Source organism: Podarcis gaigeae (assembly GCF_964106915.1).
Source record: "Podarcis gaigeae genome assembly, chromosome: 2".
NCBI classification, from domain to species: Eukaryota; Metazoa; Chordata; class Lepidosauria; order Squamata; family Lacertidae; genus Podarcis; species Podarcis gaigeae.
Window position 1 is genome coordinate 111,623,147 of NC_139679.1, and position 15,916 is coordinate 111,639,062.

The 15,916-nt window shown below is 48.5% G+C and overlaps 1 protein-coding gene across 1 annotated transcript in view; it reads left to right on the forward strand.

Moving 5' to 3' along the window:
- Positions 1-15,336, forward strand: part of LOC310837993 (killer cell lectin-like receptor subfamily F member 1) — a 77,677-nt gene extending 62,341 nt beyond the window's left edge. The window contains exon 6 of the mRNA XM_083725310.1: positions 14,015-15,336. Coding sequence (XP_083581436.1) covers positions 14,015-14,138 — 124 coding nt within the window. The 3' untranslated portion in view covers positions 14,139-15,336. The remainder of the gene's footprint in view (positions 1-14,014) is intronic.
- Positions 15,337-15,916: the final 580 nt, after the last annotated feature.

Consider the following 15,916-nt stretch of genomic DNA (forward strand, 5'->3'; position numbering starts at 1 on the left):
GCTTTAAGGGGCATGACGATTGGAGTCTCCCACTTAGCGGAGTCCACGGGTGAGAGAACTCCCTGCTTGACCAATTTATCCAGCTCTGCTTCGATCTTGGGTTGCAGTGCAAATGGCACTCGCCTTGGTTTGCGTCAGATTGGGGCCCACCCCAGGGTCCAATTCGAAGTCAACTGGGGGCCCTTTATAACAACCCAGTTTTCCATTAAAGAGACCAGCAAATTCTTTGCATACCTCGCTCATCTCAGGGCAGGTTTGGATTGAATTAAGCCCTGATATACTCAGTCCCAGGGCGGGGAACCAGTCAGTGCCCAGGAGACTGGGGCGACTGCCCTTCACAATCACCAGTTTGAGTACCGCCTGTTTATCCCGGAACTGTACTCTCACGGCACACATTCGCATGACATGGATGCGGCCCGCTGAGTATGACTGCAAAGTTGCCGGGAAGGGTTCCAGAGGGGGCAACTTACCCCTGGGGAAGAATGTCCTTGCGGTCTGGTCCGACACGATAGTGAATCCAGATCCGGAGTCCACCTCCATGTCGCACAGCTGACCCTCAATCTTCACCTTGACGTGTGTCTTGCCTTGCGCTGGAAACTGCACGACCCTCCCGTTGATCTCCGTTACGTAGTGGCAGTCCTTTAGAACATGGTTTGCTGTGGCCGATCTGCGATGCTCCAGTCTAGGTGCTCCTGTCGCTCCCAACGCCACCGATCTACAGACCCTGGTGATGTGACCTGTCTTTCCGCACGTCCGGCACATAGCATCCTGGAAACGACAAGTCTTCCGCTCATGGTTTCCGCCACAACCAGGGCACCTGCCTCAGTGATCTTTGTGCACTGTGCAGGCCTGACGCACTGACTCGACCCCACGGACTGGGCTCTGGCTCGGAGTAGCCTCTAGCCCGTCCATGGCATGCGCAACTTCTATCTGTGGCTTAGGGACCCTGCGACTGGCATCAAGCTCCTCTCTTTCATAATTCTCCGTGCCGGTGGCCTCCTTCAAGGCTGAAGCAAGGGTAACCTCTTCTTTGGCCACGATGCGTCTTCTGGCTTTCTTGCTGCTCAGACCACCGATAAACCGATCCAGGAGAGTCTCTTCCAGATCTTTGAAGTCGCAGTGCTGAGCGAGCTTCCGCAGTTCCGCTAGAAATGCAGATACAGACTCCCCAGCACACTGCTGCCTCTTATGAAACTCCATCCGCCGGGCCATCTTGGTCTCAGTAGGCGCTAAATGACTTGTTAGGCAGGCAAGAATATCTTTGAGAGATGTCTCACTTAGCTTCGCTGGGGCAAGCAATGCCTTGGCCAGCTGGAAGATCTCAGGCCCACAGTAGCTCAGGAATGTGGCCCTTCTTTTGCTGGCATCAGTGATTCCTTGAGCCTCTGCGAAGAACTCGAAGCGTTCGACGTAGTCTTCCCACGTGTGGGGCTCTGATGGCTGGAAGGGCTCCAATACCCTTGGACTCTCCATTGTCCTGTGGGCAGGGTCATTTTCTCAGCTGGCCAGTGAGTCTTGTTGTTGACTACAATCCGGACTCTGAGGCAGGGCTGCGTTTAACCGCTCCTCAGCATTCCGGATCCCACCTTCGTCGTCAGTTGTTGTGACGTGGGGTTTGTGATTTCAGCTCTCTTGACATAATATGCTGGAGACAGTTCTCTAGTAACACTTCTTTATTAAAGCAAACAAGACTGAAGACTGAGGAGGGAAGAGCTACATTTATAGGCACAGGGAACCAGCTAGAAAGGATACAATTTTGGAGGGAACAATCTCAGGCAATCACAGTCCTGCTTTTGGAGGGAACCAATAAGACAGAGGATCCAAATACAGCAGCTTAAATGAACCAATAGTAGCTGTACCCTCTGGAACCAAAAGGCAGTTACTTTACCCTAATGCAGACAATAATAATACAGATATAAAATCCTTTGACTCAATACACAACAAATCTAAAGAAGCAGATCTAAAGAAGAATGCCTCAGCATTAGCAACTCCCCATTTTGACCTCGGGTTTTTGATCCTTGTGTCAGCTGGCTATTTTTGCCGCTTTAATCACTAACATACTTGCTATTAGTCTATCGGTTTTTAAAAAATGATTTCGGTTAAGGGTAGCTGAGAGGGTATCAGCATACCTTTCAAGAGTCCCGATTTTCCAGGGACACTCCTGAAATTACGAAAACCACCCTGGCTTCTGCTTGATCCTGGAATGTCCCTGTTTCTCCCGCCAGTTCTGCCACCACTGAGCTGAGGGAGGAGGGTGAGCCGGTGCTTCTGCCGAGCGAAGGTGGCAAGGGACCACCCTGTTGCCTCTCCCCGGCCTCTTCCATGGCCACTGCTGCCGGCCTCCTCCGTTGGGGAGAGGCTGCCACCACTGAGGCCCAGCCCCACATGACGCGCCACCTCTGAGGGGCAGGCAGGGGGCAGGGAGGGAAGAAAGGGGTCTTGGTTATTATTATTATTATTATTATTATTATTATTATTATTATTATTTGTGCATCCACGTCTAATCTTGCCCTTTTCTAAAATGTATCTATTGGCATGTGCTTTTCTTTTTTGTAAATCTACCAAAGAACAAAATAAGATAAAATCAGGACTAAGGGGTTTTCTCAGGATAGGGAAGGTTGTGCTGTGTCCTGTTTGTGTAATGGGGGTGGCGGCCACCCTTCTTATGATAGGAAATTCTGGGGAGGGCACAAAAATGGGAGGTTGAGGAGGGTCAGTTGTGGGGTGGGAAGTGAGAAATGTCCCTATTTTCATCTGGGCCTATGTTGGAGGGTTTGTATCTGGCCGCAAGTCCCATTGGGGGCAGGACTACCCCATTCCTTGAATGTACGGTGGGGTAATCTGAACCCCACCCCACCCTTTTCAGGAAATGCAGTTGGAGAATGTGATGGCAGGAGTCATAGTGGGAGGCAGGAATGAAGCGATTGAAGGCTTCCATACGATCATCCTCTGAGACCCTTCATTACAGATCTTCTGGCGCCAGGCAAAATTGTTTTCCTTGGGCTGATTGAACTTTCTACGGCATTTGAAATGTGTTTCTGGGAGGATACTGGTTTCTGTGTTATTGTTTTGTGTTCTCATTTTTTAATCTGGTGAGCTGCCCTGTGATCTTTGGATGAAGGGCGATATACAAATTTAATAAATATTAATAATAGTGGGATAGTTGAGTGAGTTTCATGTGAGCAGGGTGTCCTGAGAAGGCGATTGCACAAGGGGTATTTGGGAGATAATACCTATTGCAACAGAAGCAACAGATTGCAACAGGGTTTCTTAATACTTCCCCATAAACTGTTATGGCCAGCCTCTTCTCAGTGCCTTCGCCCTGCATTTAAAGTTCTCATGATTTTCAGTATTACAGCACTATGATCATAAGAACATATGGAGGGTCTGCTGGATCAGGCCAATGGCCCACCTGGTCCACAATCGTGTTCTCACAGTGGCCAGCCAGATGCCTGTAGTTCCTGCAGTTTCTAGCTAGTGGTATTCAGAAGAACTATTCCCTCTGACTGTGGAGACAGAGCAGAGTCATCACAGCTAGTAGCTACTCCCCCATAATCTGTGTGGTAGAACACGTGACTCCTTCCTGTGTCACAAACATGAAAGATGCTTAAGTAAGGCTTTCTTCTGGCAACCTGGGCTTAGAAAGTGCTCAAAAGTGAGATATAATTTGCCAGCTCTTTTGCCAATGCCCCACTATGGGGAAATATTCTACTGTACAAGATTTTTGTTTCGGGGCTATAACAAGCCCTGTGTGGGAGACATGCAGGAGGAGTAAGACAGGGTGCTTCACTTAGGCTATCCTGCCCTAAGGTGGGCTTGGACCAGGTGACCTTCAAAGGCCCTTCCAACTCATTCTGTGTGGATGGACTTAGTTGCCACTTGGATATTGTAATGTGGGATGAAGAGCACTGGCAGACAGACTGCACATGGCAGCAAACTAAGGCTGATGGAATCTCTTGTGGTTCTTCCTGGTTGCAAAGCAACAGCCTCCCCTTGTGAGCCCAGTTTGCATTCATAGCTCTCTGGTTGCAGACAGAACTGTTGGCTATCTATGTACCCTGTGTGACTTCTGGCATTATACTCATTTTTTAAAGACAGTTTGTCACATGCCCTTTTTGGTCTGACCCCCTATCATTGCTATTCCTGCCATATATTTATATTTTAATTTTGTTCTGTGAACTGTCTTGAGATCGCTGGGTATAGGGTGGTATATAAATTCAAGTGTGTGTGTGTGTGTGTTAAAATCAGAAAGCATGACAGAATGGAAAAGTTCTCAGAAGCTATTTATTTATTTGTTTACATTTCATCAAGCCATGGTGGTGGCTATTACTCCTGGGAGAGAGAATTTCACAATCTCACCATGACTTAGTTCTCCCTTTCTCTATTTCTGGTTGTGGGTGACCAAGATAAGAAACCACAAAAAACAACTTATTCTTTTGATTGGGAGCCGCCCAGAGTGGCTGGGGAAACTCAGCCAGATGGGCGGGGTATAAATCATAAATTATTATTATTATTATTATTATTATTATTATTATTATTATTATTTTGAAATCACAAAAAATCTCTCTTCTTCTGAAAACAAAGAGATACCAGTCGATTGAATATCTGTAGAGCTGCTATCTAGTGGGAGGTGTGCAGTATTGTGAAAGGTGTTAAGTTGTGGGCGAACATATCAGAAGACACAGCGATTCTTCCAAAGCAGCTCTTTATTTGTAATCTGGAACAGAACTAACTGAGGAGCTCAGTCAGCCTGCTTATATAGAGCTCTAGAACAATTGTAACTGTTGCAACTTTCTAAAACTATCCAATCACAGAACGTCACTTTTCGATCCTTCATTTGCATACAAACTATCCAATCACTGAACGTCACTTTCGATCCTTCATTTGCATAACTATCTACAGTATCCCCCTGTTGGCCCAGGGCAGGGGTCTGCAACCCATGGCTCCGGAGCCGCATGTGGCTCTTTTACACCTTTGCCGCGGCTCTGGGGCGGATACTAGCGAGGGGAAGAGGCGCATTGTGCGCCCCGACACTCCCCACTGTGGCGGGCGCTGTACTGGCTGTAACGTCGCATGGGGGCGGTGCGTGTGTTAGTCACGCACCGTCCCGACATCACCTTCCCGCCCGCCCGCTACATTGTAAGGGGCATGTACACTGGTCACTGCATTGAAAGGGGGCATGTACGCTGGTCACTGCATTGAAAGGGGGCATGTACAGTGGTGCCTCGCAAGACGAAATTAATCCGTTCCGTGAGGCTCTTAGTATAGTGGTTTTTTTGTCTTGCGATGCAAGCCCATTGACAGCTTCGCGGATTAGCGCTATTAGCGGTTTAGCGGCTTTTAGCGGATCAGCTGATAAGCGGCTTATCAGCGGATCAGCTGATGAGCGTCTTAGCAGCATAGGAAAAGGGGGGGAGGGGGGGAAACCGCAGGAACTCACAAGACATTTCGTCTTGCGAAGCAAGCCCATAAGGAAATTCGTTTTGCGGGTTTTCCGTCTTGCGAGGCGTTCGTCTTGCGGGGCACCACTGTACACTGGTCACTGTTTTGAAGGGGAATGAAGAACACACACACACAAAAGGTAACTTGTTAATTTAATGTTTATTTCTATGAGGAGGAGTAATTCTGAGGGGTCAAACAAAGAAATAATAAAAAAGTGACAAAAAAGTTATTTTTATAATGACGAGTTTTGCGGCTCCCAGTTGTTGTTTTTCTTCAGAAATGGGTCCAAGTGACTCTTTTTGTCTTAAAGGTTGCAGACCCCTGGCCCAGGGCGAGAACATCAGGACATAACAAAAGGAATACACAGAAAGCTGACAATTTGCTAGCAGGCTCGGATATTTTGTGTATGAAGCCCTGTATAGCCTGGAATTCAGGATACCTGAAAGATCGTCTCACCCAATTGAACGCTGTGCTCTTTAGGCAACTCCCTCCTGTACCTCTGCTGTTTGTGGGGTCTTGAGCTGAATGCCCAGCCTGTGAAACCTCCTCAGTGGCATAGTGTAGGTTGCAAGTGCCCGGAGCAAGTATTGTGCCCCCTCATCTGAGGCTCTTGGGCCATGGGAGGCACCCCACTGAGGTGCCTCCCATGGCCTCCTCCTCCTCCTGCTCTTGCCTCAGTCCTAGGATACTAAAAAAACAAAACAAAACTTCCCAATCATGTATAAAGCAGGGACCAATTTTAAGAGAGAAAGGAGCATGCGCCTGAGGCATGTTAAACTCATCTGTTGCCCACAGCCTCCCTCTCCCACTTACTGGGGTGACTGTGGGGAGGTATGCTGCAGCTAAAGGACGGTTTAGCACCTCTTTTGCTCTTAAAAATTGACTGTGTTGAGCATTTTACCAACTATTCTGGAAATATTTACCACCTGAAGTGTAACACCTGATTTTTAGTAACTGAAGTTTAAGACGTATTGTGTTAAAGCCTGAGACATCTTATAGTTAGTTAAGTAAGTCAACTTCTACCTGAAAGAACACATTTCCTGACCCACTGTTTCATAATCTTTTTGTTTAATAAAACTTTTTTTGTTCGTTTGATCAACTCCTGCCTGAGTCTCTAAATCACTGAGTTTTCCCTCACACCAGTCCCCTACTAGATAATCTGTGGTAAATTGTAGAAATTCATGTTAACTGGTGTACCATGAGGTGGGTGCGCTAGATTTAATGGGGGGGGGCAGTTAGCAGGAGTGGATCCGCCGCATTATTAATTGGTGAGTCCGCTGCAACTGCATGTTGCAGGAAATTGTCTCAGTGAGATAACTGCCAAAAGAACTGAGCTCCCAAGCACAGTTTTGGGGGCCACTGTAACAAGTACAGTGGTACCTCGGGTTACATACGCTTCAGGTTACACACGCTTCAGGTTACAGACTCCGCTAACTAACCCAGAAATATTACCTCGGGTTAAGAACTTTGCTTCAGGATGAGAACAGAAATTGTGTAGCAGCGCAGCCCATCAGGAGGCCCCATCAGCTAAAGTGGTGCTTCAGGTTAAGAACAGACTTCCGGAACGAATTAAGTTCTTAACCCGAGGTACCATTGTACCTTGTAACATAACTTCACAAACACCACCAATCCCTCTCCTTTATTTTGATCATTCCCTTATATGGCACATGGCACCACAGGGGGCACAGCCAGTCACCTTCCTGGGTTTTTATTTATTACCTTCTATGGTACATGGCACACCAGGCAGAGTTACAGTGGCTACTTTCCTACTGCAGGTGCCCCGCCTATGCATGTATCCATTCTGTTCCTGTGCAGCCTATGCGTTTGAAACATAAGCAAGGGGGGGGGTCAAACTTGGCTACCACATCAGTCAAACTTGGCTGGTCAACCTCGGCTACCGCGTGCATGTGGAAAGAACTGTTAGCTAGCTACGTACCCTCAGTGACTTCTAGCGTTATACTCATTTTTAAAGTGGTTCCCTTTTCCGTCTGACCATGAAGTTATTTTTGAAGGGAAAGATTTTTCCAGATGATGAAATGCTGGTTTCTGAGGTCAAGCTGTGGCTTCTGATGCAAGCTGCCAACTTCTACAGATAAGATCTCCACAGCTAAATAAAGCAATGGGAGAAGTTGCTGGTGGCTACGTAGAGAAGGACTAATAGCTGTGCCCGGTTTCCTTTGTCTCAGTCCACGGGGAAGTACTTCAGGAGAAGTCTTTAATGAACACCCCTCATATATATCATTCTAAAATATCACAGGTTTTTTCTAATAATAATAATAATAATAATAATAATAATAATAATAATAATAATTTATTTATAACCTGCCCATCTGGCTGGGTTTCCCCAGCCACTCTGGGCAGCTCCCAACAAAGTATTAAAATACAGTGTTCTGTTTAACACTAAAAGCTTCCCTAAACAGGGCTGCCTTCAGATGTCTTCTAAAGTCTGGTAGTTGTTCTTCTCTTTGACATCTGGTGGGAGGGCATTCCACAGGGCAGGTGCCACTACCGACAAGGCCCTCTGCATGGTTCCCTGTAAATTGGCTTCTTGCAGTGAGGGAACCGCCAGAAGGCCCTTGGTACTGGACCTCAGCGTCCGGGCAGAACAATGGGGGTAGAGATGCTCCTTCAGGTATACTGGACTGAGGCTTTTTAAGGCTTTAAAGGTCAGCACCGACACTTTGAATTCTGCTCAGAAACATACTGGGAGCCATGTAGGTCTTTCAAGACCGGTGTTATGTTGTAGCCTTATGAGGCTTTGCCCTCAGGTGGGAAAAATATTGCTCCTGGGAAAGGGAAGTGGGAGTCAACAGACACTCAAGGAATAGTTTCAGAGAAAAGGCTTTTTATTTCTACCACCCATGAACTGGTAGAAGGAGCAAGTGTGATAAGTCACAAAAAGCATGCACGAAGTTGACAGTCCTGTGCACATGCATATATACCCCTTTCCAGTTCTCTCCTCCTTTCTCCTCCTTTTCCAGGAGTCCTGCCCCATGAGTTCCTCTGAGCATGAACAGAAAGCTGTCTTGGGACTATTGGGACTCTTGGCACCCTTCCCAGGAAAGGGGAGTGAGAGTGGTTCAGCATGTCCAAGCACGTCCAAGATGTTGCAACTAGAATGAGATAAGATTCATTTCCCAGGCCTGCTATGAACAGAGCCTATTCATTAGCTTTTAAAAGTAACATTTTGCCTATGCACATCATCTTGTGAGAATAAGCAGAGACAAGCAGAGAAAAGCTGTTTTGGATTTTTAGAAAACAAAAGGAGTTTTGGACAGTTTTGAGGCCTGGGGTGATTATTGAAGCCTGGGGTGATTTCAGACAGGATTTGGGTATCTTGTCCCTTCAATGTGGTCTCGGCAGCCGGTCCCAGTCACCAGTCTAGCTGCCGCATTCTGGATTAGTTGTAGTTTCCGGGTCACCTTCAAAGGTAGCCCCACATAGAGTGCATTGCAGTAGTCCAAGCGAGAGATAACTAGAGCATGCACCACTCTGGTGAGACAGTCCATGGGCAGATAGGGTCCCAGCTTGCGAACCAGGTGGAGCTGGTAGACAGCTGCCCTGGACACAGAGTTAACCTGCACCTCCATGGACAGCTGTGAGTCCAAAATGACTCCCAGGCTGCGCACCTGGTCCTTCAGGGGCACAGTTACCCCATTCAGGACCAGGGAGTCATCCACACCTGCCCGCCTCCTATCCCCCAAGAACAGTACTTCTGTCTTGTCAGGATTCAACCTCAATCTGTTAGCCGCCATCCATCCTCCAACCGCCTCCCAGACACTCACACAGGACCTTCACCGCCTTGACTGGTTCTGATTTGAAAGAGAGGTAGAGCTGGGCATCTTACTTTGTTATTTGTTTATTTCCATCAAAAGCACAGCTGGTTGCTCTGCAGCGCCCTCTGGTGTCACATTTTAATAACACATTAGCAACATTGTAAGCCATGCGTCATTTGTCCCTTTGTACCACACCTGTTTCTTAACCCTTTCCTAATGTAAAAATCAAGAGTGTAGATCTGCCCTGAGCCTCCCTGTCTTTGGGCTAGACAGAAATGGAGAGAAAACAAAATGGGCAGATGCATCAATCCCTTAGTGGTACCTCACTTTAACAATGTAATAGCTTGGGATTCCTCTCGGAGTTCTGTCAGTAGAGCTACAAAAAGTTGTTGTCGTTTAGTCGTTTAGTCGTGTCCAACTCTTCGTGACCCCCTGGACCAGAGCACGCCAGGCACTCCTGTCTTCCACTGCCTCTCGCAGTTTGGTCAAACTCATGCTGGTAGCTTCGAGAACACCGTCCAGCCATCTCGTCCTCTGTCGTCCCCTTCTTCTTGTTCCCTCCATCTTTCCCAACATCAGGGTCTTTTCCAGGGAGTCTTCTCTTCTCATGAGGTGGCCAAAGTATTGGAGCCTCAGCTTCACGATCTGTCCTTCCAGTGAGCACTCAGGGCTGATTTCCTTAAGAATGGATAGGTTTGATCTTCTTGCTGTCCATGGGACTCTCAGGTAAAGGTAAAGGGATCCCTGACCTTTAGGTCCAGTCCTGGCCGACTCTGGAGTTGCGGCGCTCATCTCGCCTTAAAAACCATCAAAACCAGCTGTTTTTAACAGACATGCATGCACAGCCCCCATGTGGAGAATGGTGTCACTACAGCAATGGACATTTCAGGTCCCCATTTCCAACTGGGCTTATTCTTTGTAACGATCTCTCAAGAATGCCCCCTTCACCTCATCATCCTGTGAGCCTGTGCTTGTTAAAAACAGCCTGCTAAAGGGGCCCAAACTGGTTAGAGAAGCTTAGCTTGGCAGATTTCCTTCCGTAGGGATATCTGCAAGACGATCCCGGAATGATCTGCAGGGCAGAGACTCTGGCAAAAACCAGGCTGCAGGTCAGGGGGCAAAACAGGGATCCAGAAAGCACATTTAGCAGTGGCTTTTGTCCATTTTTGTCCGCGATTGATTATGAGGGGTGGGGCTTACCTCCCCCCCCATATTTTATTCAAGTTGGCACCCCTGATCTCAGTGTTGGCCTTGCAGAACTCAGCAGGGAGCAGGATAGGACCCAAAATAGGATGAGTTGGCTCTGCCTGTCATTGGGTCTAGTTCCGTCTCTTGTTGGCTTCTCTGCCCTTCGCCCTACCAGTCTCATTGGGCACCAGCCACCATTGGTCTCTAGGGGCATGAGCCCCCCACTCCTGAAATGACAGAGGACCAATATCTGTTGGGTGGGGTGTGTCATGAGACAAAGGTTCTTGAAAGCAGAATAAGTAAGGCAAGGCCCATAAGGCCTATACAGTGGTATCTTGGGTTACATACGCTTCAGGTTACAGACTCTGCTACGCCAGAAATAGTACCTCAGGTTAAGAATTTTGCTTGAGGATGAGAACAGAAATCGTGCTCCGGCGGCGCGGCAGCAGCAGGAGGCCCCATTAGCTAAAGTGGTACCTCAGGTTAAGAATAGTTTCAGGTTAAGAATGGACCTCGAGAACGAATTAAGTTCTTAACACAAGGTACCACTGTATTATGTAAAGCTAAGGCAGACAGAGTGGCTCCAGGACTCCAGTTAATCAGTAACTAAGTCTATGGCTCTGTGAAGAGTTAGATAGCTGCTAGGAGCACTCTGTGCATGCTCTTTAACTATGCTATTTCTGAACAAGTTTATTTTCCTCAAGGAAAAGTTTTATTCTGTTTACAAAGAAGACTCTGCTTGATTAATTTACTGCTGCGCGACAGGTTATGGTGCCCAGCGTTTTACGGATGGCGAATTGCTTAAAGCTGGAGAATCAAGAAATCCAGTTCGGTTAAACTGTGTCTTGATGGGTACTGTACCACACACACACACAAAGAGAGAGCGAGAGAGCCCTTTGTCATGTAATGTACACTGCAGAGCGTTTGGTGGAGGAAGTCTTCTCTCTGGTCAGGGTTAACTGTCACTAAGCAGAGGTTGGATGGCCATCTGTCATGGATGCTTTAGTTGATACCCCTCCATTGCTAGATGATCCTTGAGGTCCCTCCCAACTCTAGAATTCTATGATTCTAAGTTCTGAAGGTCAGAACTCTCAGTATGCAAAAGAAGGACCGAAGAGGTCACGTTCTGATTGGTAGCTGCAGGTTTAGAATTCTCAGTTTGGACTGTGTGAGTGGCTGGAGCTGAACTAGATGAGCCAGAAGAAGACTAAGTCAGTCAAGAGTCAGTCAATTTATGTGAGTTGGTCGGTTGATCCATGTTGATGGGGACAAGGAGTCTGTGCTAGTGTTCATAGTGGACAGCCAGAAGAAGGAGACCGTGGAGGAAGAGGAAGGAGAAGGAAGATCTGAGAGGAAGGCAAGAGGGGCTTGGAGGCCCAAGGCTTGGTGGATGAGCCAAATCACTTTGCTAAGCCTCAAGCGGCGAGGGGACAACCTGACTACTGTGCTGAGTGTCTTGGTGTCCCGTTGCTCCAGAAGCGGTTTAGTCCTGCTGGCCACATGACCCGGAAAGCTGTCTGCGGACAAACACCGGCTCCTTTGGCCTGAAAGCGGATGAGCGCCGCAACCCCATAGTCGCCTTTGACTGGACTTAGCCACCCAAGGGTCCTTTACCTTTACCTTACAGAGTGAGACAGTGCATTCATCATGTGCCGCATGAGGATGGCTATGATGAGCTCCGTAGACCTGGTGCAGCAGAGGTCTCAGGTGGTGGTGCTGAAACTGGTTATAGTGGTAGTATCTATTCTCTGCAGGACCTCTTGGATATCTTAGAAAGCTGCTGGATTTGCCACAATGATTTCTGCATGCGCGCCCCATTCCTATAAATGGGGACTTAAACAGAAACATTAATATTGTCTCTGATTCTCTCCTGCCCGGCGAATTCCACTTGCAGACTCTGCCCTGCACAGTGGCATCTTCACGGGGAGACATGCTACTGGTCTTCAACAAATGTTAAATCCTGAGACGAGAGAAGAGCCTTGCAAGGAATTCTCAGCTAGTGGTAATAAAAGACAAGGAGGAAAATGGTAAAGGAACCCATCATATATTTCTTACAGTGTAGTGGATGCATGCTTACTCTGAAGTAAGCCCTACTGAGTCTGATGGGTTTGTTTCTTATGTTAGATTGCAGCTTATAAAATAATTGTGGTAGATAGTGAATTGGGATGTGGGTGTTGGTATGTGAGCTACTCTTGGGTTTTCATTTCTTTCCGCAGCAGAGTTCCTTTTCTGCATCTTTTACTTCTTTACAGCAACAGGTAGGTGTTGGTCTGCCGTAGTCGAAACAAAATTAAAAAATTCCTTCCAGTAGCACCTTAGAGACCAACTAAGTTTGTTATTGGTATGAGCAAAGCCATTACTCCAAGCGGCTGCATTTCTAAGTCTCTCTCTGTAAATATGGAATAAAAAGCATTGGTAAGACCATTCCTTGTCTTATCCATTGCGTGGACAGGCGGAGTCCCCAGATCCTGAGCGCCCCCCCCCCCCCGTCATGTGGAATAACAACTCAAGACAACGTGCTATGGGATTAAATTGACCACAACTTTATTAAATTTCAAATGTGGGTAGACCTTGGCTCAGGCATTGGGCGTTCTCCCTCCCCAGTCCCCAGCCGGGGACCTAGGGAGCATTAGGGTTATCGAGTGGGGGGGGATGGGCCAGTTCTGGAGAACATATGTTCAAGCAGAGATAGCAGCCCCCGTTACGCCGCCGCCGCCGCAGGGGAAAGCAATGACGACCTTTCAGCGTACGGTCAAAGCCTCCCTTCAGAAACCCCTTAACGGGGAACCCTGGTGTCGCCGCCGCAAAGAGGAAGATGGACAAAAGGATTCCGCCCAAGGCCTGATACCGCCAAAGTTGTGACGTTTTGCTACGGGAAAGGCAAAACTTGCCAATGCAGGGAAATTCCTTTCCGGCCCTTTGACACTGACCTTAACGTAGCAGCGCCCGCGTACCTGTGAAGAAAAGTTAACCTGCAAAACCTGTGAAAAAAAGTTAACCTGCAAAATAAGGCATTAACTTAGAAGCTCTGGAGCCAAGTGAGGATTCCCAGGTAAGATCCTCCCTCTATTGTGTGGGCAGGTAATCCCTCCCCTACCTGGCCTGGTCTCCTTGGCAACGCTTCCCCCAGGTGGGATTGGACAACTGACTGGGGTAGGCGGAGACCTCCAGGCACTGATTCAGACTGTGTGACCAACTTCACCAGGGAGGGAGAGGTTGAAGCAGGGATAGCCAACATCAGGCATAGGCAAACTCGGCCTGCCAGATGTTTTGGGACTACAACTCCCATCATCCCTAGCTAACAGGACCAGTAGTCGGGGATGATGGGAGTTGTAGTCTCAAAACATCTGGAGGGCCGAGTTTGTCTATGCTTGGCCAACATGGTGCCATCCAAATGATGGCTGACTACAATCCCCGTGCCCCCCCCCCAACCATTGGCCATGATGACTGGAGCTGATGGGAGTTGGAATCCAACTACATCTGCAGGGCAGCACATTGGCTGCATCCAACGGTAGGAGGGAAGACAGAACTGGAGGAGAAAGAACGCTTCTTTGTTAGAAAGGGATGCCACAGCCTTGAACCCTGATGTCCCTTCCTGTCTCCTGCAGGTCCGAAAAGCCACCCCAAGATGGGGCAAAATACTGTGGAGGAATAAAGAGCGACACAATCATGCCTCACATCTGCAATGCCGTATTTGGGTGGCTTTGCCAGAAAGAAGCCGTCTTGATATGATGCTCCCCTTGGTGCATAATGGAACCTCGTCTAAACTATCGCAGAGAAAAAGGTTTCTGGTAAATAGCTAGAGGAACCCCATAGGCAAGCTTCCCTCTCATATCTCCCCAGTCTGACATGGCTGCAGTTTTGTCTGAAGTCAGAGGAATATCAGAGCCTCTAAGAAATTCCCAACTCTGCTCAGGTGGAGGGCAGGGAGATAACCTTCCTCTCTTTCTAAAACCGGCTTATTTTCAGACCGGAAAGAGCAGCAATGAAGACCTGAGGCCGGGAAGTCTCTTCAGGATTTTCCCACTCATGGGAGCAGCAAAGAGCTTAGCAGCAGCACAGCAAGAGAAGAAAATAGCTGGGATGAATTTAGGGGCTAAATCAAATTGGTACATCAAAAATAAATGAATGTATTCTTCAGAAACAGGAATGAAACCTTGTCTGTTTTGCCTGCCAACATGCCCACAAAGGATCTCAGGTTTCCAGAACTATCAGAGGGCAGGGAAACAGTGACTGAGGGGAGGGGAAAACAAGGCACAGAGAAAACGCATCTCTTCAAACACTATCCATTAGTGTGGATTATAACTTTCAGAAGACATCTGAAGGCAGCCCTGAATAGGGAGGTTTTCAATGTTTGACGTTTGTTGTGTTTTTATGTCTGTTGGAAGCCACCCAAAGTGGCTGGGGCAAGCCAGTTTGATGGGCAGGGTACAAATAATAACATGATTTATTGGTCTCCGTCCGGTTGAGGGTAAGACAAAACTCCATGCAGGCTTGGTGAGACTCTGTAGAACCCCTTCTTTGCTCCGGAACTTTCTCCACAAAGACATACTCTTTAAAGCTCAACCAGAGCAAACAGCAATCAATGGAAAACCTCAATTGCCATTTGCTCCTATTCAACTTTAAAGAGCAGGTTTTCTCAGGACACACTCCGGAGCAAAAAATAAACAAAAAGGTGTTTATTGGGAAATGATCCATAATGATTTGGAAAAAAATGCTTTAAAGTACTGCCCCCCCCCCAAAAAAATATAGAGTCCTTTCTCTTGGAGATAATTCAGACTGAAATTCCCAGGTGTCAAAAAAATGTTATTTTATGTATGCTGCTACTGCGGCCCATGTTTCGTTAGCCCCAAAATGGAAAACGAGCGAAGTCCCAACTAAAGAATGACAACTTAAGTTGCAGAATATGTGCAGCTTGCAGATTCAACGTATAGAACGGGGGTCGGCAATCTGCGGCTCCAGAGCCGCATGTGGCTCTTTAAAGCCTTTGCTGCGGCTCCGGGGAGGAGGCGATGGGAGGAGGCGAGGAGCGGAGGCGAGGGGAGGAGGCGAGGAGCGGAGGCGAGGGGAGGAGGCGAGGGGAGGAAGCGAGGAGCGGAGGCGAGGGGAGGAGGCGAGGGGAGGAGGCGAGGAGTGGAGGCGAGGGGAGGAGGCGAGGAGTGGAGGCGAGGGGAGGAGGCGAGGGGAGGAGGCGAGGGGAGGAGGCGAGGAGTGGAGGCGAGGGGAGGAGGCGAGGGGAGGAGGCGAGGAGTGGAGGCGAGGGGAGGAGGCGAGGGGAGGAGGCGAGGGGAGGAGGCGAGGAGTGGAGGCGAGGGGAGGAGGCGAGGGGAGGAGGCGAGGGGAGGAGGCGAGGAGTGGAGGAGAGGGGAGGAGGCGAGGGGAGGAGGCGAGGAGTGGAGGCGAGGAGTGGAGGCGAGGGGAGGGGAGGAGGCGAGGGGAGGAGGCGAGGAGTGGAGGCGAGGGGAGGAGGCGAGGGGCGGAGGCGAGGGGAGGAGGCGAGGGGAGGAGGC